Source organism: Chroicocephalus ridibundus, chromosome 7, assembly GCF_963924245.1.
Source record: "Chroicocephalus ridibundus chromosome 7, bChrRid1.1, whole genome shotgun sequence".
NCBI classification, from domain to species: Eukaryota; Metazoa; Chordata; class Aves; order Charadriiformes; family Laridae; genus Chroicocephalus; species Chroicocephalus ridibundus.
Window position 1 is genome coordinate 22800931 of NC_086290.1, and position 21476 is coordinate 22822406.

Below are 21476 nucleotides of genomic sequence, written 5' to 3' on the forward strand. Positions count from 1 at the left end.
AGCAGCTGCTGGTGAGGCAAAAACAGCCACAGAGGAAGCCTGCAGATCAGGTCACAGCCTGTGCTCTGCTGTCCCCTCAGCCCCTGGGGGCCATAAGCCTTTGGCTGCGTGAGGACATCCCACAGACATAAGGACATCCCACAGGCATAAGGACATCCCACATCCCACAGCCCAGCCCAGCAGCCGTGAGGTTGCCTGAAGCTAGTTCCCCACCGACAGAGCACTAAGCACATACACGCGTTTCTGTCTCCTCCAATACCAAACAGAAACCACTTTTAAAAGCCCCTGCAGAAACATGGGAAGCTGTGTTTGGGTTCGATTCTCCTGAGCTTGCTCTGACAGCCACTGCAAATAAAGTCCCCAGTGTCTTCGCTTACAACCTAACGTGGCACTCATTCAAAACGTAACAACAAACCTGTTCTGGAGGAAATGATGCTTCTGGAGTCCAACTCGAGCTTCTTTACTAGAGTATCAGGGTCAATCTTCAGGCCGGAAAAGACACCAGAAAATGACACGCCCCAGTCCTTATCGAAAAGAAACATTACTCAGGAGTCAGCACAAACACCACCAGACACCATTCATAAAAAAAAAAAATAATCAAACCCAGCACCATCCAGACGGGACCAGGGCGCACACTCCAGTGGTTGTGACTCTCCTGAACAGACAGGGGTAGGAACGTCACCCTCCTGGCTTGGCCCCCCCAGAAGGAAATTTCACAAAGTCATGTTTTGGACTGTTCTATTTCTAACAGATTTCTGCCTGAACTCAACCTCACCTCACTCAAGTGAATTCAAGTGCTAGTCCTAGGAGAACTGTGAACAGCATCCTTAGGAAAAGCCAGATTTATTACAGGTACAAAAGTATGTAACAATACAGATGAGCAACAAATGAGCAGATTAGGGGCCTAAATCCTAAATCAATGGACATTAACAGCAACTTACCAAATCTTCAGTAACTAGTTCCTTTAAGCATCCTTTAACTACCTCCCTAAGTCCTATGCTTTGCAGTAGCTTCTCTGGTTGGCATAGAAGTATTTATTATTTTAGCTAGCAGTATCTCCCAGCACTGACACATAACTTTATAGTGGTATAAAACTAGCTGTATATGGCACAGCCTATTCCTCCCTCCTCACAAGGAAAGCTGTAGGCACATAAAAGGCATTTACTGCTGTTCTGTACCTTTGCTGTGAGGGGGCTGAGGGAGGCACCTAGCCTTAACCTGAACTGCATATTAATAACACAGCTGGTGAAACCAGACGCGGTATAAATCTCTTAAAATGATTGTGTGTAAACCGACAGCTCATCTTCACCTGCCCTAACATGAAATCAAAGAGAACCACTGCAAAATGACCCAGGAAGCCTCTTACCCCTCTGCTCCCAACACTTGCTGGTAATGATCCCCACTACTGCATCCCAGTTACCCCACCAAAACACAGCACAGGCACCCTCTCTCCCACCAGCAGGAGCACGTGTCTGCCACCGCCACCTCCCCAAGCAGGCTCTTGTCTCTGCATGTGAGAGGCCTGGTGATGCTATGGCGGCTGCCACAGTGTAGCTGCCATAGCTGCCACTACGTGGCAGTTCCATCAACATGGCTGATAGCGTGCAGCGGCAATAGCCGCCCCTGCAGCAGCACGCTGGGACTCCCATGGCGCACGTTGTGCTGGAGTCCTGGAGCTCCAGGCTCGTTTCACCTCCCTGGCTGCTCCGATGAGCCCTGCCCTTGCTGGCACACTCCCGCTGGTGATACGCTGCGCGAGACAAGCAGCTGCCCGGCAGAGCGCCACAGCAGCTTCAAGGCCGCAAGAACAGCATCAAGGATGTAACTCGACTTTTCTAAGCAGGAAAAGGAGACCGGCCTTCGGGACACAAGTTAGTGCCATCTCTCGCCCCTCTGAGCCTGTAGGCCTCCACTAGCGCTTCACCACGTCCAGAACTAAGGGGTGTCCTCAGACACCCTGCGGAGCCATACTTGGCGGTGTGGCGACACCCCGCGAGGGTCCTGCGCCCGTGACGGCCACCGCGTGGGCTCAACTGTGTCCCAGGAACTCGAGAGACCGAGCAGGGCTTGGATGGCGCAGGGATCGAGCGCCGACCCTTTCCGCGGACGGCGCGCCGCCGCCTCACAGGCCCGGCCGCCGCCCCACAGGCCGAGGCCCCCCCCGCTCCGTGACCGCCACGGCCCGCGCGCGCGAGGCAGAGCCCCGCCCGCCCCACGTGACACCGCGCCGCTGCCCGCCCGCCCCCGCTACCTTGGCGGCTGCCGCGCTCCAGCCGCCCGCGCCGGGGCTCGCGCCGGGGCCGCGCTCGGGCTCGGGGAGCGGTGGCGGATCCCGGGCGGGCCAGGGCCGCGGGGCGGCGCGGTGTAGCCGTGGGCGCCTGGCTTTCCCCACCATGGCGGGCGGCGTGGCGGAGCCGGGCGGAAGGGGGCGGGCCGGCCTCTGCCGCGCCTCTCACGTCCTGGGGACGCCCCCGCCCGGGCGGGCGCTGCCGGCAGGTACCAACGGCTCCCGAGACGGCAGCGGAGAGCGTGGGCCCCAGAGGGGTTGCGGCCCCTGGGGAGCTCCCCGCGGCGGGCAGAGCGCTGGAAGCACCTCTGCGGCAGTCCCAGACAGCCCGCTCCGGGGCTGTTAACTCTGAAGCGTAATGGTGGCGTCTTAAACGCCAGCGTTCTGCAGCCGGAGGTTTTGATGGGCATCCGGGGGGGTTAATCACCTCCAGGCTGGCGGTGGGACAGGCAGCCTGCCGAAAGTGGCTCCTGGAAACAGCTGGCGGGTGTTTGTTCAGTGTGCTTAGGTTAAGCCTAGAGACTGTGACATGGTCAAAGTTTGGTGTGAGCCCCTGGAAGAGCTGAGGCCTCAGTAGCACTAGCCAAAGACTGGGATGCCACGGTAGGACAGAAAAACAAACTCTGAAATTCCCTGCCAGAAATTATTTCCATAGCTATAACAGCAAAAAATACCTGATGAGCCCCCATGGAGCCCGAGCACATGTTTGATCTTGCAGTCACAGACCCAGGCGGAGAATTTCAACAAAATAGCCACAGCCCTCACTGCACCTGTGCACACACGTGATGGGGTGAAGTGCGAAGCCGTTTCTCCCTCCCAGGTGAATAAAAAGCTCCAGCCTTGGGAGCCACAGTGGTTTTGCTCTTAAAAAGCTCTGACAGATGCTCCATGATTAATGGGTCTTCATTTTCCAGCTGGTCTTTCTCTGCCCTCCCCAGCCCCCTTTGAGCTGTATTTCCCAGGGCCTGACACTGAGGAGCAGCCCCAGGGACCCACACCACCACCCACCCCCTGCCCCCTTGCTTTCAGGGCTACCCTGGGTAGCATTTTTCCACCGCTCTTTTGAAAACTCAAAAAATACCAAAAAAAGCAATACAAAAAATACTGTGATAAATATCGTGTCCACTAGTAACTGGTTTTCTTAAAATAAAGCAAACTTCTTGCCATGTACTTCTCCATGACGACTGAACTCCCTTTTTCCTTTTCCCCAGGTGCCTTGTTCAGCCGTGGCTTGCGGATGAGAAGAGTGAGGCCGGAGGAAGCAAAGCTGTTCCCAGCAGGAGGGCCAGCATCACGAGTCCATCTCCTGGGCGGCAGCCATTCCCACCCAGCCAAGGGGTTGATGGGTCTGTATCGGTGTGGGTAGCACAGGAGTGCAAGGCAAGCTGTGGCACGCAAGTGCACAGCTGGTGACCCTCCTCCTGGGTGCCAAGGACATGGGGAAATGCAGGGAGAGGTCCCTTGGAGGGTGAAGCTGCTTGGAAAGATGTCACATCCAGTTTAGGCACCTGCTCACAACCAAGCATACCCCTATATAAATACTAGAAGGTTGAAGATAAAAATATCTCTGAGGATGGAGATCCCACAGGAGCCCCAAATCCCTGCTCCCGTTGTGCTGCTCGTTCAGCCAGAGTATGGCAGTGGCTGGGACACACCAAGGAAGATTTAACACTTGTCAAGGATAGAAAATAACACTAGGAAAACTTCCGTTACCCTGCCGTAGACTGGGTGAGCATTATTTAGGAGCAAAGCGCCAAAATGACATCTCTGATCACCAAAATGAACAACTCCAGGGAACAACCGCTCTGAGTGCACCCAGCTGGATGCACAGCTGGATGCCCCACTCCCCACTCTGGCTGCTCAAGAGCATCCTGCAAAAACCACAACGGTTCCACAGTCGGGGAGGAGGAAACACAATCCATTCTAGTGAAAACAAAATTTAAAAGGGTAACTAATAAAAATGAAGATGGTTAAAAGAAAATAGAAAAAGGAATATTTAACGACTTAAAATGCTTACAGTCAGGTTGGGGAGTATCCAACACATCCACACACTGCGACTAAGCACATACATGTCTCCAAAGGATGGCCATCCCCTTCACCTACAGCAGGCTGAAACAGCAGCAAGGAGAAATAAAAAGTAGAAACAAAAAGACTCTCTAAAAAATTGAAGTTGTTACCAAACTTGGAAGTATCAAAGATTAAAACCTCATACAGGTGAAACCCACGCTGGAGAAGCATATGTTTTGCCAGCTGCAGGGGAGGTTGTACACCAGCATCCTAATGCTGTCTGCTCCAGCCCTGGCTTGCTTCTGCTTGGACATCTTTGTCCTGTGTGCTGTTGTGAAAGCACAGACTCAGCGTAAGAGTAACTACTCGTTGGCTAATACATATAGCAAATAGCCAGTACTAACGAGCTACCACCCTATGCTGGAGGCAGGGGGAAAGAGGTGTTAAGGGTCCCCTGGGACAGTGCTTTGCTGTGGATGTTCACTCAAGGCCAAAGCTGCAAGAGAGCATGAGGAACAGCTCAGACGGAACGGGCAGTACGCCAGGGAGCTTCAGCTTTGGCCTACAAGGACCCACGGTATACCCGCTCTGCTGCCACAGCAGTTCTCCCACCCTCTTCCCTCAACCTGTCAGCCGGAGCAGAGCAGTTTGGCAAACCCAATGAAATAATCGAAGAGAAAAGAGCAGCCCAATAAGGACCTTATGCAATACAAAAGGAAAAATTACAACAGCTCATCTCACTCGAGCACACTTCCTTCCCCCAGATCTGCAACCGGCAATGCTGGCAGGAAACCTCACCAGCTTTCCCAGCTTTATGCACCCCGGCCCACCTGCTCCAGGGCTGGGGGCTGCTCCGCAGCGTCCAGCTGCAGCCACCTGGGCTTTCCGAGCAAACTGGGGTGGGCACCTCAGCTCCCAGCAGGCTCATCCTCGAGCTCCATCCCCACCATATCCCACGCCAGCCAGGCAATAGCTGCTCTGACTCTCCCATCCCACTGCAGCTACAATGCTTTCTAGCTACACCCAGTGCCCAGTTGTGATGAAACCAGAACAGATCTCGGTTGTCTTTAATAAAAACACTAACCCATGGAGCATTCATTAGCGCTCAGAAATTTGCTGCTAGCACTGTGATTCTCTTTGCTTGCTGCAAAAATAAACCCAGCTCCATAACTGTAGGACAGCAGCAGGTGAACGGCATCGGTGTCTTATCATGCACCATGGTCACTCAGTGTTAGCTCGCTGGAAGGGAAACCTACAAAGCAGTTAACAAAAGCTTCACATTAATTATCTTTATTAAAAATCTATGATCCTGTACATTTTCTAAACGTCTTTTTTTTTTTTTTAATTTAGTGCCCTAAAGAGGTTAAGCGATAGTTGCCAGGACCCAGTTCCTTTCTGCTCAGGGAAATACTATTGCGGGTGCATTGGGAGGAGTTATTGCAGCCTGCACAATAAAATTTGAAGGCTGCTTAAAAAAAACCCACACAGCCCTGAGCTGTGCCACAGAGAACGTCTCTGGTATCCTCTGCCAAGCGAGGAGGCCTCACTAGACCAGCAGTGAGCCCCGACACAAAGATTTTGAGCCCAACCCAGAGCGTGGGGGAAGCCAGATCCCCATCTACACCACACCCAGGGGCTACTGATAGTTCCCAAAGGAACCAGTTTCCCCCACTACCAGCATTATTCGCCTGCTGGGGGTATGGGCTGGCCTCCAGCAATTGCTGTGAAATGTTAAAAGTGGGGCAAAAAGGGCAGGTTTTGACAGGGTCCATTTCCCAGGTGCAGTGGGAGGGCTGCAGACCCACTGGTGTAGCCCAGGAAAGAGATCAGCCCCAGCCCCACAGGGCCGGATGCTTTGGCAGGGCTTTGGCCAGCACGAGTGGAGCTGTTCAGGTTTTGGGGGGGAGAACACGCCCTCCCACAGCCACCGCTTTGACTTCCTCCTTTCTGCCCCAGCCGACTGTAAGACAGAAATAGGAAGGAAGGATTGGGGTGCATCACAAAGCTCCCACAGCCCGGCTGCTTTTCCCAGCCAAGCTTGAGAAGTTGAGACCATCCTCATCCCAGCCCAAGCACGGAACGGAGGAGAGGGCTGGATGCGAGGCAAGTACAGCACAGCATCTCCGTTTTCTTTGCTTCTGTTCCTCCTTTCTCGGGGGGCTGGGTGGGGGGGGGCGGTGAGAGGCAGCCAGGCAATAAGGCTGTTTCATAGCTCAGCTGTTTCCAGTGGGTTTGTTTTGTAATTCTCGATGTAACCTTCTGCCACTCAAGTCCTTAGATGGGCTTGAGGGAGCTCGGTGTGGTGTCCCTCCCGCATGTGGCATGGCGCAGTGGTCAGTCTGCGCGGCCTTTGCGAAGGCAGCTTGCCTGGTCTGTAACATTTTTGCTTTTGGAGGTAGGATTAAGCCTGGAACTGCAGGTCGTTATTGGGACCCCACACAACCCCTTCCTTGCTGCCCCACAGGACTGGAAAGGAGAGGAGAGAGGGTGCAGCATGCTCTCCCTGCACACATATGGCGCCGGGGAGAGTGGCGCTGGCTATGTGCCCGGCCAGCAGCACTGGGCAAGTACAAGGGCTGGAGGCTGTGCTGGTTCCCCTCCTGGGACCCCCCTCTTCCTTGCTGGTTCCCATACAAGCACCCACTGCTGGCTGCAGTATGTGACGGCTCAGAGGGGAAGAGAGAACTGTGTGGTGGAAAGGCATGAGGGCGGTGGGGATGGCTGCTGGGAGGGGCTCAGCGCGGTGCCACCGCCAGCATGCTGGCACAGGGACCTTTCTGGAGGTCCCTGCACGCCTATGGGCCCAGGAGAAGAGGTGGGAGAGGACGGTGAGACCCTCGCTCTTCTCCTCCAACTCTCTGTGTGCTGTACACTTCAAATACTCTGCCAGTGACCATTGAAAACGCCTGGCAGTGGGCAGGGAAGACAGCAGAGGGTGCGGACAAACTAGCCCCAGGGAGAGCAGGTCCTTCCCAAAATCTCCATGGCTCTCAGGTGCAGGAAAAATGTGGGGCGTGCCACAGGTGTCAGGGCAAGCAGCCTGGTATCTGTTTTTGATGCTTTTTCCAACGCCATGGCCCCAGCTCCCAGACTCCCAGGCAGGTGAAAAGTGAACATGTGAATACTTGCAGAGGCGTTGTGCCCTGTGGCCGGCACAGAAGCTGGTACGCAGCTTCTGCAAGGTGTGGGAAGGTTTTAAACAGTGCATTTTGCTGTCATGGCTGTCACATCCTGCTTCACACGGTGGTTTTGTACTTTTTCTCTCCTCACCCTGGTGCTCTTTCAGTTGCAAGTGATTTCAGCGTGATGGAGAGTGCAGTGCAGGGTGACTTATTTTCTCAGAGAAAGACATACTTGAGTCACCCCAGGGCTGGTGGCAATAGGGGATCCCTCCTTTGCTCCCACAAAGCACGACCTCTGCCAGCTCCAGGGGACAGTCTGTGGCCTTGGGTAGGTCCCTGCTCAGCCGCGGGACTCTGTCCTGCATCTCTGCAAACCCAGCAGCTGTCACAGCATCCCCACTGGGATTGGCCAAGGGGTGATGCCCACTGCACATCAGACACAAGAAATGGCTCCTCTGCTCTTAAAAGTCCCAGACTACCCAGGGCACGACAGCCGGCAGGGCAGCCCCTTCCCAGGGAGACCCAACAGCACAAACCTACAGCCTCTCAGAGCAGGGCAAGTGTGCCATGGGGACCCAGGGACCTTGGCACTCAGAGCCAAGGGAGAGCACAGGCCAGGCCCTTAGTGCACTTGGGAGAGTGCTCATGCCACACATCTGTCCCCTGCAGGCATGGGAGGCTACTGGGAGTAAATATATATAAAATCTATACATATTTCCTATAATAGGACATAGGAATATATATATATTCTTTTATATGTATGTATAAAAATACTTTTATATATTTTTTTCCTGTAATTTATATATATATATATAAATATATGTAAAAATGTATATACATACACACAGAGTTGTAATACTCCGCACAGAGAGGGTCTTAGCCAGCCGGCAGCCCTGCGTATGGCCATCTGCCTTGATGGGAACTATCCACATGCCACAACCAAGCGATGGAAAAAATGCTCACAAGCCGACAGACGTCCACCCTCACATCCCTGCAGTACCCCTCTCCACTCATTTACTACCCGTGCACGGGGTCTAGGGCCACCCGGAGTGGGGGGGAGGGAAGGAGCAGCGCTGCTGGGTGCAATACCTGGCATCTCTGTCACAGCATGATGGTGATGCGGCACCAGGGATGCTTGGGAGCATGGAGGAAGCACCCAGGGGCACCAAGGCACAAGCAGTGACACCAGTGCCACCTCACCCATTCATGCGGATGGTGCAAATGCCCCAGACGTCCTCCCAGGATATTGGGCAGAAGAGCACGTCCCCCCGTTTAGCAAGAAAGCAGATATTTAGCAAAGCACTGGAAGGGAGTTGTGGCTAACAGGCTGCAAGACTCATCTCTGCTGTTGAACGCTCATCTTATTTATAGCAATGAGATCGCCACTAGCATCAACGTCAAGCCTATTTATAAATCCCAACTCGCTCCTCCATGCTGCATAGTAGCCTGCTCCACCCCACTGACACCCCCCAGCATGCCCAGTGCCCTGAGAGGCTGGCATGCCCCAGCTCTGCTTCCTGCCTGCACACAGGACAGCACCCAGCCCTTTCTTTGTGCACCTTCTCCAAGGCCACCTTCACATTTTATGGCTCGCAGAGCCTTCAGGAGCATCTTGCTCTGCCTGAGTCATGACAGGTATATAACATATAGCAAGCAAGGGGTGCTCCATAGATGGAATACCCCAGTGGCTTCTACAAAGGACTCTTGGTGATGCAGAGCCCAAGTCCCAAGCCGCCCAAGACATGTGGCAAGAAGACCATAGCTCAGGGCCAAGGAGGACCCTGGTCCTGGGGTGCAGCCTTCTCCCCGCAGTGCTGATGCCACCACACAACCCTGGCCAGGGAGCAGAGCCTGGTGGCAACAGGCCTTGCCCCTAGCCAGGGTGCTTGGTCTCAGCATCCCACTCCCCACCCTGGGATGAAGGTGGTTGTAAAGCTCTACAGTTCTTCTCCTTCACACCAGGGCAGGAGGATGGACTGTGTGCATCCCTCTGCTTGCCTTAATTTATGAAAAAGAGGAAAAACACCCAACATTCCAGGCAGAGCACACCCAGGAGAAGATTACCCAGGACTGGCGGTAGCAGTGCAAGTCCGGGACTGAGCCAAAGTGATCACAAAGGGGGTCGGAGAAAATGCTGCTGAGGCCCATGTCTGAGCCCTGCTAACGCAGGGAGTCAGACCGAAAAACTGCTTTCCCCTCCTCTGAACACTATAAGGAGGCAGACAAAAGCAGAAGCCCCATTTGTTCTCTTTGAATGTCACCCTACGTCACGTATATACTTATCCACCCACATACCCATGAATAATTTCCTCCACAGCAAAAGAAAAGAAGTGGTGAGCTTTCTTCTTCTTCTCTCCCCTAGTATCAGGGCGTGCTTTACATTCTTGTGACAAGGGAAAGAAACAACTTTGGGGATTAGAAAGGCATCCAAATCCAGCCCACAAAATGAACTCTATGTTACAGGATTCGGTAGCAGCCAGAGCTGGGCACATGTTGAGGTTCCTGCTTTATTTCTGGGGTTTGAGAGCTTTTTTTAATCCAGTTTTAATTGGAAACTTGCCTTATTTTATGAGATGAGCCTGTAAGCAGGAAGCTCTAACCTCCAGCAAGCATGAGGAGCTCGCAGAGCCTCGATCCACCCCATCACCACCCCACGCCTTAGCATGGCAGCAGGAGTTAAACACTCGGAAACACTGGGCAGGTGGGATGGCAGGAGCTCATCCAGCCCATGGATTTGGCCCCCAGAGCCTGTGTGGGGCCTTACAACACAGGCATATTTGGGGTGTCGATCAGCTGAGTGTTACAGGAAATGTGGGTCAGTGCTTCCCTCCTGCCAGCAGTGGCAGCTGTTGCTGGGCAAGAGCCTGTTTCTCTGGCCCTGTTTTTTGGGAGGGTTTGCAGAAATATGAGCTCACACTATTTTCAGTATCCCCAGGGCACTAGTAATTAACTCGGCCCATGCCACAAAGCAGATACAGGCAGCAATGCATAACAAATGAAGAGCGTGAATACAGCTACAAGTACAGTAAATGTGGTCCAAGAAGGAGCCAGCTGTGCGTAGGAGTGTGGTGTTGCTCTTGGAGGACCTCCCAGGTTGGGCTGCCACAGGTTACCAGGCACATCCTGGGCACCTGGTGCCACAGCCAAATGAGTGACCAAAATAACTTCGTAGCAAGGTGCGTCCAGGAGGGTCCAACAGGGATCTGGTGTCCACTCCACTTGTTAAAAGCTTTTACTGTTAAGACCTTTTTCTTTTTTTATACTTTAAGAGTTTTTACCTGTTGTCTGCAAGCTCAAACAGTGCTGGCAGTATTTGGAGGTGACAAAAATGGGTTGCGCCAGCTAAGCACAGCAAGTGTGGATCATGCAGGATGGGATGTTGCAGCTGTGACAATAAGCGTTCCCCTTAAGACTTATCCAGGTGAACTGTGGTGGTCAAGAGGGATTTGTGGAGGATGTCTTTGTGAAGGAGGGCTCTGTCCACCCACCACTGGATGGTCTTGCGCCAGACACGGCAGAGTGAGCTCCTGGGCCACATCACCGTGAGGGTTTGACTGGGTGACCACAGAGGAGCCTTGTGGACTGTGCAGCTGTGTGGTGGCAAGACTGCTGGAGCTCTGCCAGGGAGGCTGGTTTCAGGGCACGGTGGGGTTCCCAAGGCTGCAAACCTTCATATCCAGATGACTCCTTAGCAGTTCTGCCGCATCTCCAAGTCCATACTACATTTGGGTGCCAAACCTCAATGTGTAAATACCACTGAAATGACACGCATCAACCTACCTCGATTTTCTTTCTGCGCTCAGGAGGAGATCAGACCTTCTTTCAAGGCTGACCAGTGTCATCGCTTGCTTGTCTGGTATGTTGCAGAGGCTGACGAACTAAGAAAGGACATTCTGGCATCTCAGAAGGGGATCTGAGCAGCCCTATATATTAACCTCGCCCTGGTGCCTTTTGAAGCTTTCCCTTGTTTTCTCATTTCCATTTGACTCTGAGCTGTTAATTTGGCAGATTCTCAAGAGGGGTGATGGCACTTTGTGCCAAGTTGTAGGAGACAGGGAGTGGTTGTTTTCTTGCTCGGGGCAGTGTTAGAACTGTGTCTAATATTGCTAAAAAGGGCAATGTTTGTTGTTCCTTTGTGCTTTCTTATTCCTTTTTCCTTTTAACAATTTCCTCTTTTCTCACTTCCCCATGTGCGTCTGTGTTGTAAGGCCATGACTCTGTTGGGTTTTGCTACAGAGCTGTGCTGGGAGGAAGGCGTTACGGGAAATGATGGTGTTAATGAACATGATCTCGTTGACACCATAGGAAGGACACTGACAAATCACTCCCTGAGAGTGATTTATCCAACTTTATGGATGGCATAAATTTCTGGGATCAGGAGATGTGCTTTGGGGCAAGAAATGAGTAGTGTAAGCAGCTAGGAAAAGCAATGTGAGAATGTGCTTGTGAAGAACAGGGTCTCTGTCATGCTCTGAAACGCTGGTGTAACTGAGGATAGCAAATGCTTGTGGGGTTTGGATGATGTCCTGGGAGACCTTCCCTGAACGCCAGTAAGAAATGTGCAGCCACCTCCCCGGCTCTGGGATCAGAGCCCCCACCCACGGCATCGTGTCCTTGCCCCACTCCCCGTGTGGGTCTGACTCCAACGCCCTGTCCTTCTTCCTTGACCTGCACATTGTGCAAGAGCCAGCCTGGTGGTTGCCACACCATCAAGCTGGACCTCACCACACAGGGCAAGCCAGCCTCTCCACTTCCCTCAGAGATGGGACTGCAGCTTTCCTAGGACGTCAGTCACCCATGCTGTGATGTTGGAAACCCTTGCTTGTTGGAAACCCTCAGCAGGAAAACTTATAGTAATTCACTACATTAAATACTTCATTTCCTTGATGAATCAATTAAATGTAAAGCAAGTAGTAATAGACTTTTTTTCCCATGTATCTAGCACGCCTTGCTAGCTAATTAACAGAAATGGTCTTGTTAATGTTGATTCCAATTTCCACACAAACATAGCTCGACACAGAAGCTGAAAAAACTCACATTTGGTAAAAACTAAATGCGGTGCTTGAGATTTCCAATGTTACATAAATATACTCGTGTAGGTTAAAGAGTCTGGATAAACACTACATCAAGCTTCGCAGCAGTGCAGCTGAATGCATAGCAATACAGTGCAAGGTAGTTCCCGCTCTGTGGGCTTCCACATTTAGTACAAAAGTTATGTATATTGGAAACAAACTTATTTTTGTAAAAGCACACCTGCGCCCATCCTGAGGCAGTCCGCACAGCCAGGGTGGGTGCCCTGACCCCAGCTGCCTATCCCAGGGCTGCGGCAGGGTCACGCTCTCAGGCTCTGCCTGCGGTGAGATGGCTGCGGGGATCCCCGTGGGGCCACCCTTGTCTGTAGCCACTCTCTGTAGGGTCTGAGGGCTCCCTTTCCTGCAGATGCCATGCACCAAGTGGTCACAGGGATGCTTTTTGTCCTGCAGAAAATGTCACGTGACTGCTGCCTCCAGCTGCTGGTGGTGACCTGGGTGCTGCTGCTGGTGATGACAGGTGAGCCTGGCCTGCCCTTCCTCACTGCCCTTCCTCCAGCACCTTACGTGGGCAGTGAAATAGGGGAGGAACCCAAATACTGCTCAACAGTGGCAGGAACGTGGCACTGATAGATGTGCGAGGGCCAGATCCTGCATTTCTTGGGATCTGGAGTTAACTTAAGCCAGCCCAGCCGAGGGACAGTGAGACAGGTGAGATCCCTGCCAGGGCCTGTGTGTGCCATGGCCTGCCAGTGTGGGTTTTATAGGCAGGGTGGACTCAGGACAGCTTGGGTGCCCAGTGCTGGGCGTCAAAGCACCCCATGACTGCCACCGCTGCAGACTGGCCTCCCCTGAGTTCCCACCACGCCAACTCTGTCTTCTCTTTGTTTCAGCCTTTGCCATGGAGTGCCCCAAGATCAAGGTGGGGACATGCAAGGACTGCATCCAGTCCGGTCCCGGCTGCGCCTGGTGCAAGAAGCCGGTAGGTCCACACAGCCTCTCGCACTGTCAGCCCTCAGCAGTCAGCTAGCAGGCAGCTGGATGGTCACCCTGCCCACCCGGCCCTGCCTGCGGTGGAGGGGGGAGACTGCGTTGTGGGAGTGTTTCATGTCCTACATGGTGGATGGGGCCAGGAGGAATCTGATAGACAGGACCCTTCAACCTTCTTTTCTCCATCAGTACCGTGGAGACCTGGTTTGGGAGCTGGGTCATCTTGTAGCAAGCCCATTCACCTCATGGTCCTCTGATTTTTTCCTGTTGGTGTTGCAACATGCAGAGTTTCACTAAAGCCGGTGAGCCGGACTCCATCCGCTGCGACACCATTGAGCAGCTGCAGCAGAGGGGATGCCCGCCCGACGAGATTGAGTTTCCAGTCAATGACATTACAACGTCACAGAACAGTCCCTTAAGCAATGACATACAGCTGGCTCCCCAGGAGGTGCACCTGAAACTGAGGATAGGTATGGTCTGCCTGGCGTTCCCAACACCCTTCCGTTTGCCCCCCAGGCTCAGCCAGAACGCGGGGCACACCACAGCCCACGTTTCCTCCCCTTTTCTTCCAAAAGAGAGGAGGATCCCAGCGAGGGTGGAGGAGTGGGGTGGGTGATGGGGCGAGATGTGAGCCACAGCGTGGCAGCTGATCCTGGTGTCCCGGTCCCGCAGGCCAGCCTGCTGTGTTTGAGGTGAAGTTTCGCCGTGCCATGGGGTACCCCATTGATCTCTACTACCTCATGGACCTCTCTTACTCCATGCTGGATGATCTGGAGAAGGTGAAGAAGCTGGGAGGGGAGCTGCTCAGGGCACTAGAGAGCACCACACCTTCTCGCCGCATAGGTGAGCCTGTCTGGCACGGGACCCCGGCACGGGACCCCGGCACAGCTGTTTGCTGCCGGCAAGAGCTGCAGGGCTGGAGCGGGATGCAGGCAATGTGCAGCATGACCCATGCTCTGCCAGACTGTAGCGTGTGCTGGGGCAGGGGTCATGGACACTTACATGGGGGTCAGCAGATTGTCCATGCCCTGTGCCGCAGGGACACCGGCTGGTCCCTGCCTGCCCCTGACGTTGTGGTCCTGGATGCCCTAGGGTTTGGCTCCTTCGTGGACAAGACAGTGCTGCCCTTCGTGAACACGCACCCCGAGAAGCTGCAGAACCCATGCCCCAATAAGGACAAGCAATGCCAGCCTCCCTTCGCCTTCAAGCACATCCTCTCACTGACCGACAATGCCAAGAAGTTTGAGAACGAAGTGGGGAAGCAGTTTATCTCAGGCAACCTGGATGCCCCAGAGGGGGGGCTGGATGCCATGATGCAGGCAGCGGTGTGCGGGGTGAGTCCCTGCATCTGCCCCACTACCAGAAGCTGTGGGCAGGTGTGAGGACTGCAAGCCACACTCATGCACTGTCCCTCAGGAGATGGCTCTGTCCCTTTCCAGGTGGGCTCTGGAAGCCCATTGTATATAAGTCCTGGTGCAGCATCAGGGCATGTTACTCTGGGAGAGTACAAGAGAACATCTTACCCGTTTCCTGAACCTGATCTCCTGTAACCCACTTCTCCCATGCCCCCCGCCCCACACTGTGGCCAACGCAAGACTTGCTGTGCTTTGGCAAGGATCGTAGCGTGCCCACTGGCACTGTCCTCCCAGCCACACTCAGGGTCAGGTCTCTGTGTCATTTGCAGGACTTGATCGGCTGGCGCAATGTGACCCGCTTGCTGGTTTATGCCACTGATGACGGCTTCCACTTTGCCGGTGATGGCAAGCTCGGGGCCATCCTGACCCCCAATGATGGCCAGTGCCACTTGGAGGACAACATGTACAAAAAGAGCAACGAGTTTGTAAGTACCCAGGGACAGCTCTGGGCAGCTGTGCACCCTCAGCCTCGCTCTCCCAGGCAGAAAAAAAAGTCACATAAAAAGCCTGTTGCTGAGACCACAAGATTACCATAATCACCATAATTTGGGCTGTGAAACCCAAACTGTCCACCCTTCTGCTGGTAGGGGAGATCACGCTGAGTGCAGCATTCCTCTCCCTACCTAGGACTACCCATCTGTCGGCCAGCTGGTCCAGAAACTTGCTGAAAACAACATTCAGCCCATTTTTGCTGTCACCAGTAAGGTGGTGGATGTTTACAAGGTAAGGAGACTTCAGACAGTTCAAGAGCCTCCCATCCCTCCCCAGGAGGAACAGAAACAGCTGTGCATGTCCTCCTGCCGCTGCCCCCTGCTCCAGTGTCCCATGGCGGGGACCGCTCACCTCTTTACTCTCTGTTGGCAGAAACTCAGTGAGATGATCCCAAAGTCGGCGGTGGGAGAGCTGAATGAGGACTCCAGCAACATCATTGAACTCATCCAGGTGGCCTACAATGTAAGTGCTGGAGGAAGCAATGTTTCACCTGTCTCGCAGGGCTTGGAGCAAGGAGAGGTTCCCATCGTGTGTCCTCCGTGTGTCCTCCATGTGTCCTCACTGTCAGAAAGCAGTTGGGACCAGGACATGCCGAGTCTGCCCACAGCAAGCAAGAGGTTCCCATCTCTTCAATGCTATCACGTGCCTTTCCCAAACCACCCTAGGCAGCTGAGACCCCAGCCTGGGGTGCTCCCTGCCCCTACCCCCTGAGCTGGGGGGAAGCCCTGACCAGCAACCCCACACCCCCTTACTTTGGTCTCCTCTTGGACTGATGGCACTTTCTCTACCATTTCCCCACAGAACCTCTCCTCGCGGATCATCCTGGACCACTCTACCCTGCCAGACATCCTGGATGTCAAATATGACTCCATATGCGGTACGAGCAAGGTCGTCTTAGACGAAGTGAGAGGGCAGTGTGACAACGTCAAGATCAATGATGAGGTACGTTCCCCCGTACCAGGAATGCTCCATAGCTCACAAGGTTCCTGATGCCCACCCTGTTTAATGGCAGGAACCAAGTGTGTTGTTCCAAGCTTTCTGTTTACATTCATTTAATGCAAAGAGTGTCCAAAATGCTGTGTGATGGGGGTATCCTTCATTGCGCTGGATGTGCGTGTGCTCAGCCTGGGGCCGATACCACCCTCCGATTGCTGCAGCTACCTGACAGCCTCTGGCCCTTCCCTTTCTTCACTTTGCGTTTTTTAGGTCGTCTTCAAAGTGAAGGTCACAGCCAAGGAGTGCATCAAAAGTCAGTCCTTCACCATCCGGCCGCTGGGCTTCACAGATACCCTCACTGTCCACCTGGACAGCAACTGCAACTGCAACTGCAATGAGGAGCCTGACCCAACCGCCTGCAGTGGGAAAGGCAGCATCGTCTGTGGGATCTGCAGGTACATGCTGTCACTCCAAAACACTGTTTCAAATGCTGACAGAGATGGGGAGCTGCTGGGAGAGGGCCGCTGGGCCAAGCCAAGGGCAGCTGTGTGGTACACTTGGTTCCTCCAAGGACCTGTGCACCTGGAGAATGTGGGGCTGGGTGAGGGCTCAGTAGAGAGGTGTACACGTGGCGATCAGTTCTGGCCTGGCTCTGCAGCTTTGCACCAATTTTCTTATTCAGAGAGGTGGTTTACGTTCATAGAGGAGGGAACACAGAGCTCTCTCTTCTGTTGGTGGAGCCTCTGCTGCTTTCCTAAGGGCATCACCCACCCACCCATCCATCCGACTATCCACCAACCCACACATTGAGCAGACACAGATTGCTGTAGAAGTCTCTCAAAACCCCACTTTGGGGCTGTAGTTCGCACAGGTCTTTAAGTGCAATTATTGCTTCATGGCCCCTCAGTGGCAGGGAGAGGAAAAGACTGGGTTTCCTCAGGAAACACTCAGATCTTCTTGGCAAGGCTTTGGAAATGATGAACGTAACAATGATTTCCGGGCAACTGTTTGGTGTTGTAAACATGACCAGCAGGGAGAGCAGCATTTCTGAGGTTTCCTCCTGATCAGCCACCCTGCTTCAGCATGGAGTTTAGCACCAACACGCCTTGCTTGGGTTTCAATGAGGCTGTCTCAGATTTGCTCCACTTTGGCTGAGGTCTGGGCCCCACACTGGCTCCACAGCATTTCTTGTGGCCGCTGACCCAGGCTCACTCCTTTCCTCTGACGGCAGCTGCAATTCGGGCTACACGGGGAAGAACTGCGAGTGCGAAACCAAAGGCAAGACCAGCAAGGAGCTGGAGGGCAGCTGCCGAAAGGACAACAGCTCAATCATCTGCTCGGGGTTGGGGGACTGTGTGTGTGGGCAGTGCGTCTGCCACACCAGCGATGTGCCCAACAAGCAGATCTATGGCACCTTCTGCCAGTGCGACAACATGAACTGCGAGTTTCACAATGGCTCCCTCTGTGGTGGTGAAGGTGATGTATCTGCATGATGGGTTCTCCACTGGACCACTGTTTAGAAAGATTAAATCCCCAGATAGATTCTGCCTTTCCCTGCCAAAATCCAAATGGGTGGGTTTAGGGGACCTGGGTCCCACCATGCCAACCTGCAGGACCTCCTTGACCATCCCATAGAGGGTGTCATGGAGAGCTCTTGAAGCATGGGCAGAGGGAGGGTGACCTGGCTATCTGTAGGATCCTGGTCTGAAAGGTTTTCCCCTGCAGAGCGTGGGAAATGCGACTGCGGGGAGTGCAAGTGCACGACAATGTACGAGGGCAGCGCCTGCCAGTGCAAAAAGTCGACAGATGGCTGCTTGAACATCGATGGCAATGAGTGCAGTGGCCGCGGGACCTGTCACTGCAACCGCTGCCAGTGCCGGGGGGGATACCAGCCCCCGCTCTGCCAAGAGTGCCCCGGCTGCCCCTCACCCTGCGGCAGATACGTGTAAGTGGCACGTGCAGAGATGGCACGAAGGGCAGTGGGGATCCCCGCCATCTCCTGGGCAGGCGCAGGCAAGCCCTGTCTGCGCTGGCGCAGAGCCCAGCTGTGGCCAAAGCCAGGTGAGAGGGCCTTTGCCCCTGCAGAGGTGAGCTGTGCACACCTGTTTTGCAGGTCCTGCGTGGAGTGCAAAGCCTTCGGGAGCGGCCCCTTTGAGAAGAACTGCTCCCAGGCCTGCTCCAACATCCGGATGGACAGGCAATTGACAGGGACAAGCAGGCAGTGCAGGGAGAAGGACTCCAACAACTGCTGGATCTCCTTCCGCATGGTCCAGGAGGACGGCGAGGAGAAGTACACCATCACCGTTGATCTTAAAAAAGGTACCCCAGCCCTGCTCCTCCTGCCCATCTGCAGGCAGGCTGCCAGCTCTGCTATGGCCTCACCACCTTGCCAGGGGCTGCAGCCGGACACCATCTGTCTGCCCCGTAGAGTGCCCGAAGCCACCCAACGTTGCGCTGATTGTGGGCAGCACCGTTGCCGGCGTGGCCCTCATCGGCCTGGTGCTCCTGCTGATCTGGCGTCTCTTGACGGAGCTGTTTGACCGCCGGGAATATCGCCGGTTTGAGAAGGAGAAGTCCAAGGCCAAGTGGAACGACGTAAGAGAGCCTGTCCATGGTGGGGTGTGCTCAGACACTCACATACATGTGGTGGGGACACCTGGAGGGGACATCATCTCCAGAGGCAGCCGTGGCAGACCTGAGACCTCCCCACTGCTGGTTTTGCAACCCAGCTGGATTTTGCAGGGGGCTAAAGCAGCCTGTGGGCTCTTCTGCCAATACTGTCTGCACTGTCGACATTGGGAGGGGTGGGGTGGGTAATGCTCCACTGAAAATCCAATACAGCACAACAATGCAGGCCTCTCACCTCTCTCTCTCTCCAGGCTGATAACCCCCTCTTCAAGAGTGCCACCACCACGGTTGTGAACCCCAGGTTCAATGGGCAGTGAAGTATAGCGACACCTGGCAGCACTAAGACCCACCATTAAAGAAGGAAACGCCAAGCTAAGAAAATCTCAAACTAAGGCTTCCACCTCCTCTACTTTATCCTGTTGGTTTGTTCCCTTCTTCCAAGAGGCCACCAGCACATCAGGCACTGGCTGAGGGACTGCACCATGCCTGTCTCTTGGTGCAGTGCTTGATGGTTGAGTTAGTGGAGTTGGGAGAAGGGAACAGACACAGCTTTGCCATGGATGGAACCTCACCAGTGGGCACATGCAACGGCTCCTGTACCAGTTACCAACTGGTACTGTCTCAGCTCTCTGACTTTGCCTTCTGGCAAGAGTCTCAGACACCAAGCCCCAAAACCAGCTGAGTCATAGAGTGCTTTGAGCTTTGATCTAGAGCTGGGATTTCAAAACTGCCATTTTCTTTCTGCCCTAGCAGAATCTGCTCCCAGGCTGCTCCATGCATTCCCCTGCTGCACTGGTCTCCACCACTATGTTTGCACTGGTTTCTAAAGCACTCACTGGCGAGTTCGATGTGAAGGGTCCTCCAGGCTGGCAGTCTGCTGTGGAGGTTGCAGTGAGAAGATGGGCCCTAAGGGTTAGTGAGCACCTGTACCTGGAGATGAAAAGCAGCTTGGGAACATGCACTGAGTCTTTTTTCTAAATCATCAGCTGCCTCCCAGTGTTACTTCCCTCTCAGACCTACACTGGGCAAGGTTCTACTTGGGCTTATGCAAGTGTGGCTTACCTCCGCCAGGCCTGGAGCTCTCTGCATGACAAGAAGGCAAAGGAGCAATTGTTTGAACTACGAAACATTGGCACTGAGCACATGAAACATTGCCTGCAGCTCAGAGCTCGGCCACAGCTTCTTCTGCCAGCCCCAGGGCAAGATCTTTTCCCTGCTCTACAAGCGCATCAGACATGCCAAGGGCCAGGCGTGCAAGAGACCTGTCGGCATCCAGAGCACCTGCAGCTCAGCACTTTTCCGAACCACACACAGCAGCTAATTGCTCTTACGTTGTGGGGTCATTCCTGTGAAATAGCGGTACAAAACCATATTTGCCTTAAGTTTGGGAATAGTTTGCATACAGCTGTATTATGTCACATCGTCATTTGCTCTCTGAAGATGTTTAACGTTAATAAAAATTAATACATAAATACATCTGTCCTGCTAAGAATCAGGTGCAAGGGCAGCAGATGAAGCGTTCATTGGGGAAACTACAACAAAATCCTGTCATTACTGCCAGCATCTCCCATAGATTGTGCCTGGGAAAAATGCTGGCCAGCATTCTTCTACACTAATTTGTCATTTACGTCCTGAAAGGTGCTCCCCTGCAAGCCAAAAATGACTTACTAAATGATGCAAACCAGTTCTTGTCCCTGCCCATCTGCTGGGAGCTAGATGTAAACCTCCTTAAACAAGAGTGGCTGTACTGCGTCAGATATGGGGTTAATGTGAGCCATTTTAGTGTTCTTCAGCAGTGACCGTGAGGGTCTAGGGCAAGGTAAAAAGAAGGAAAGTGTGTCTGATACTACCCCCAGTACTATCCCAGCCTGCACCTATTTTTGTCTCAAGGACCCCCAGCTCGGTGTATGTCCCATCCACCCCACGCCTGGCTGCATAAAGACACCAGAGGCACCCTTTAGGGCTCTGGGTCTTGGATGCAATGCCCATTGCCAGGGACCCAGGCAGAGGCTGTTGGTACTCGAACACGAACAAACCCTCTGTCTCCCCTGTCAGCAGCTGCAGGTCTTACTGCTGGTGGAGCGCGTGCAGTACAAGCGCAACCACAAACACGCTTCGGAGGACAGTTAGAGAAAATCAATGAGGGATACAGACTTTTTCAAAAAGAAATAGGATCAGTAATTGCATTAGACAGAAGTATATGCTAGGGCACATGCAAAAGCTCAGAGGGAAAACTGTGAGCTAGGAGGGTCCTCCAGGCCCCTGGTCTTGCTTTAGCCCAAAGGCTTGGTGGTGCCTCTGTGGAGACCTGTGGCAAAAGTCAGAAGTATTTCTCAGCCAGGTGGGGATCGGCCCTTTCTCCAGGCTTCAAGCGCTGCCCCAGGACATCCTTTCTTAAAATTGTTTAATTTCCACCAAGAATAGCTGAACCATATTTTCTTTGATTTGGGGCAGGGAGGAAGCTCCCCCCATTACTGCATACAAAACCCACACCCAGCCCATGACACACCACATCACTCGAGATGAGGCTGCTGAGATGAGGCAGAGATATGCCTGAGCCCCTGCAGAG

At 53.7% G+C, this 21476-nt stretch overlaps 2 protein-coding genes across 2 annotated transcripts in view; one reads left to right on the forward strand and one right to left on the reverse strand.

Moving 5' to 3' along the window:
- SLX9 (SLX9 ribosome biogenesis factor) overlaps positions 1 to 2442 on the reverse strand; it is a 58602-nt gene extending 56160 nt beyond the window's left edge. The window contains exons 1-2 of the mRNA XM_063342035.1: positions 2252 to 2442; positions 416 to 524 (exon numbers count right to left, since the gene is read on the reverse strand). Of these exons, the coding sequence (XP_063198105.1) occupies positions 416 to 524; positions 2252 to 2395 (253 nt within the window). The 5' untranslated portion in view covers positions 2396 to 2442. The remainder of the gene's footprint in view (positions 1 to 415; positions 525 to 2251) is intronic.
- A 3797-nt stretch (positions 2443 to 6239) lies between these two features.
- On the forward strand, positions 6240 to 20362 carry ITGB2 (integrin subunit beta 2). The gene is made up of 16 exons (XM_063342101.1): positions 6240 to 6397; positions 12900 to 12966; positions 13340 to 13428; positions 13723 to 13906; positions 14109 to 14279; positions 14529 to 14770; positions 15121 to 15276; positions 15479 to 15574; positions 15716 to 15805; positions 16145 to 16285; positions 16550 to 16734; positions 17511 to 17755; positions 18005 to 18224; positions 18393 to 18598; positions 18708 to 18874; positions 19159 to 20362. Exons 2-16 carry the CDS (start codon positions 12903 to 12905, stop codon positions 19222 to 19224), a joined length of 2322 nt encoding a protein of 773 aa, XP_063198171.1. The 5' UTR covers positions 6240 to 6397; positions 12900 to 12902; the 3' UTR covers positions 19225 to 20362.
- Positions 20363 to 21476: the final 1114 nt, after the last annotated feature.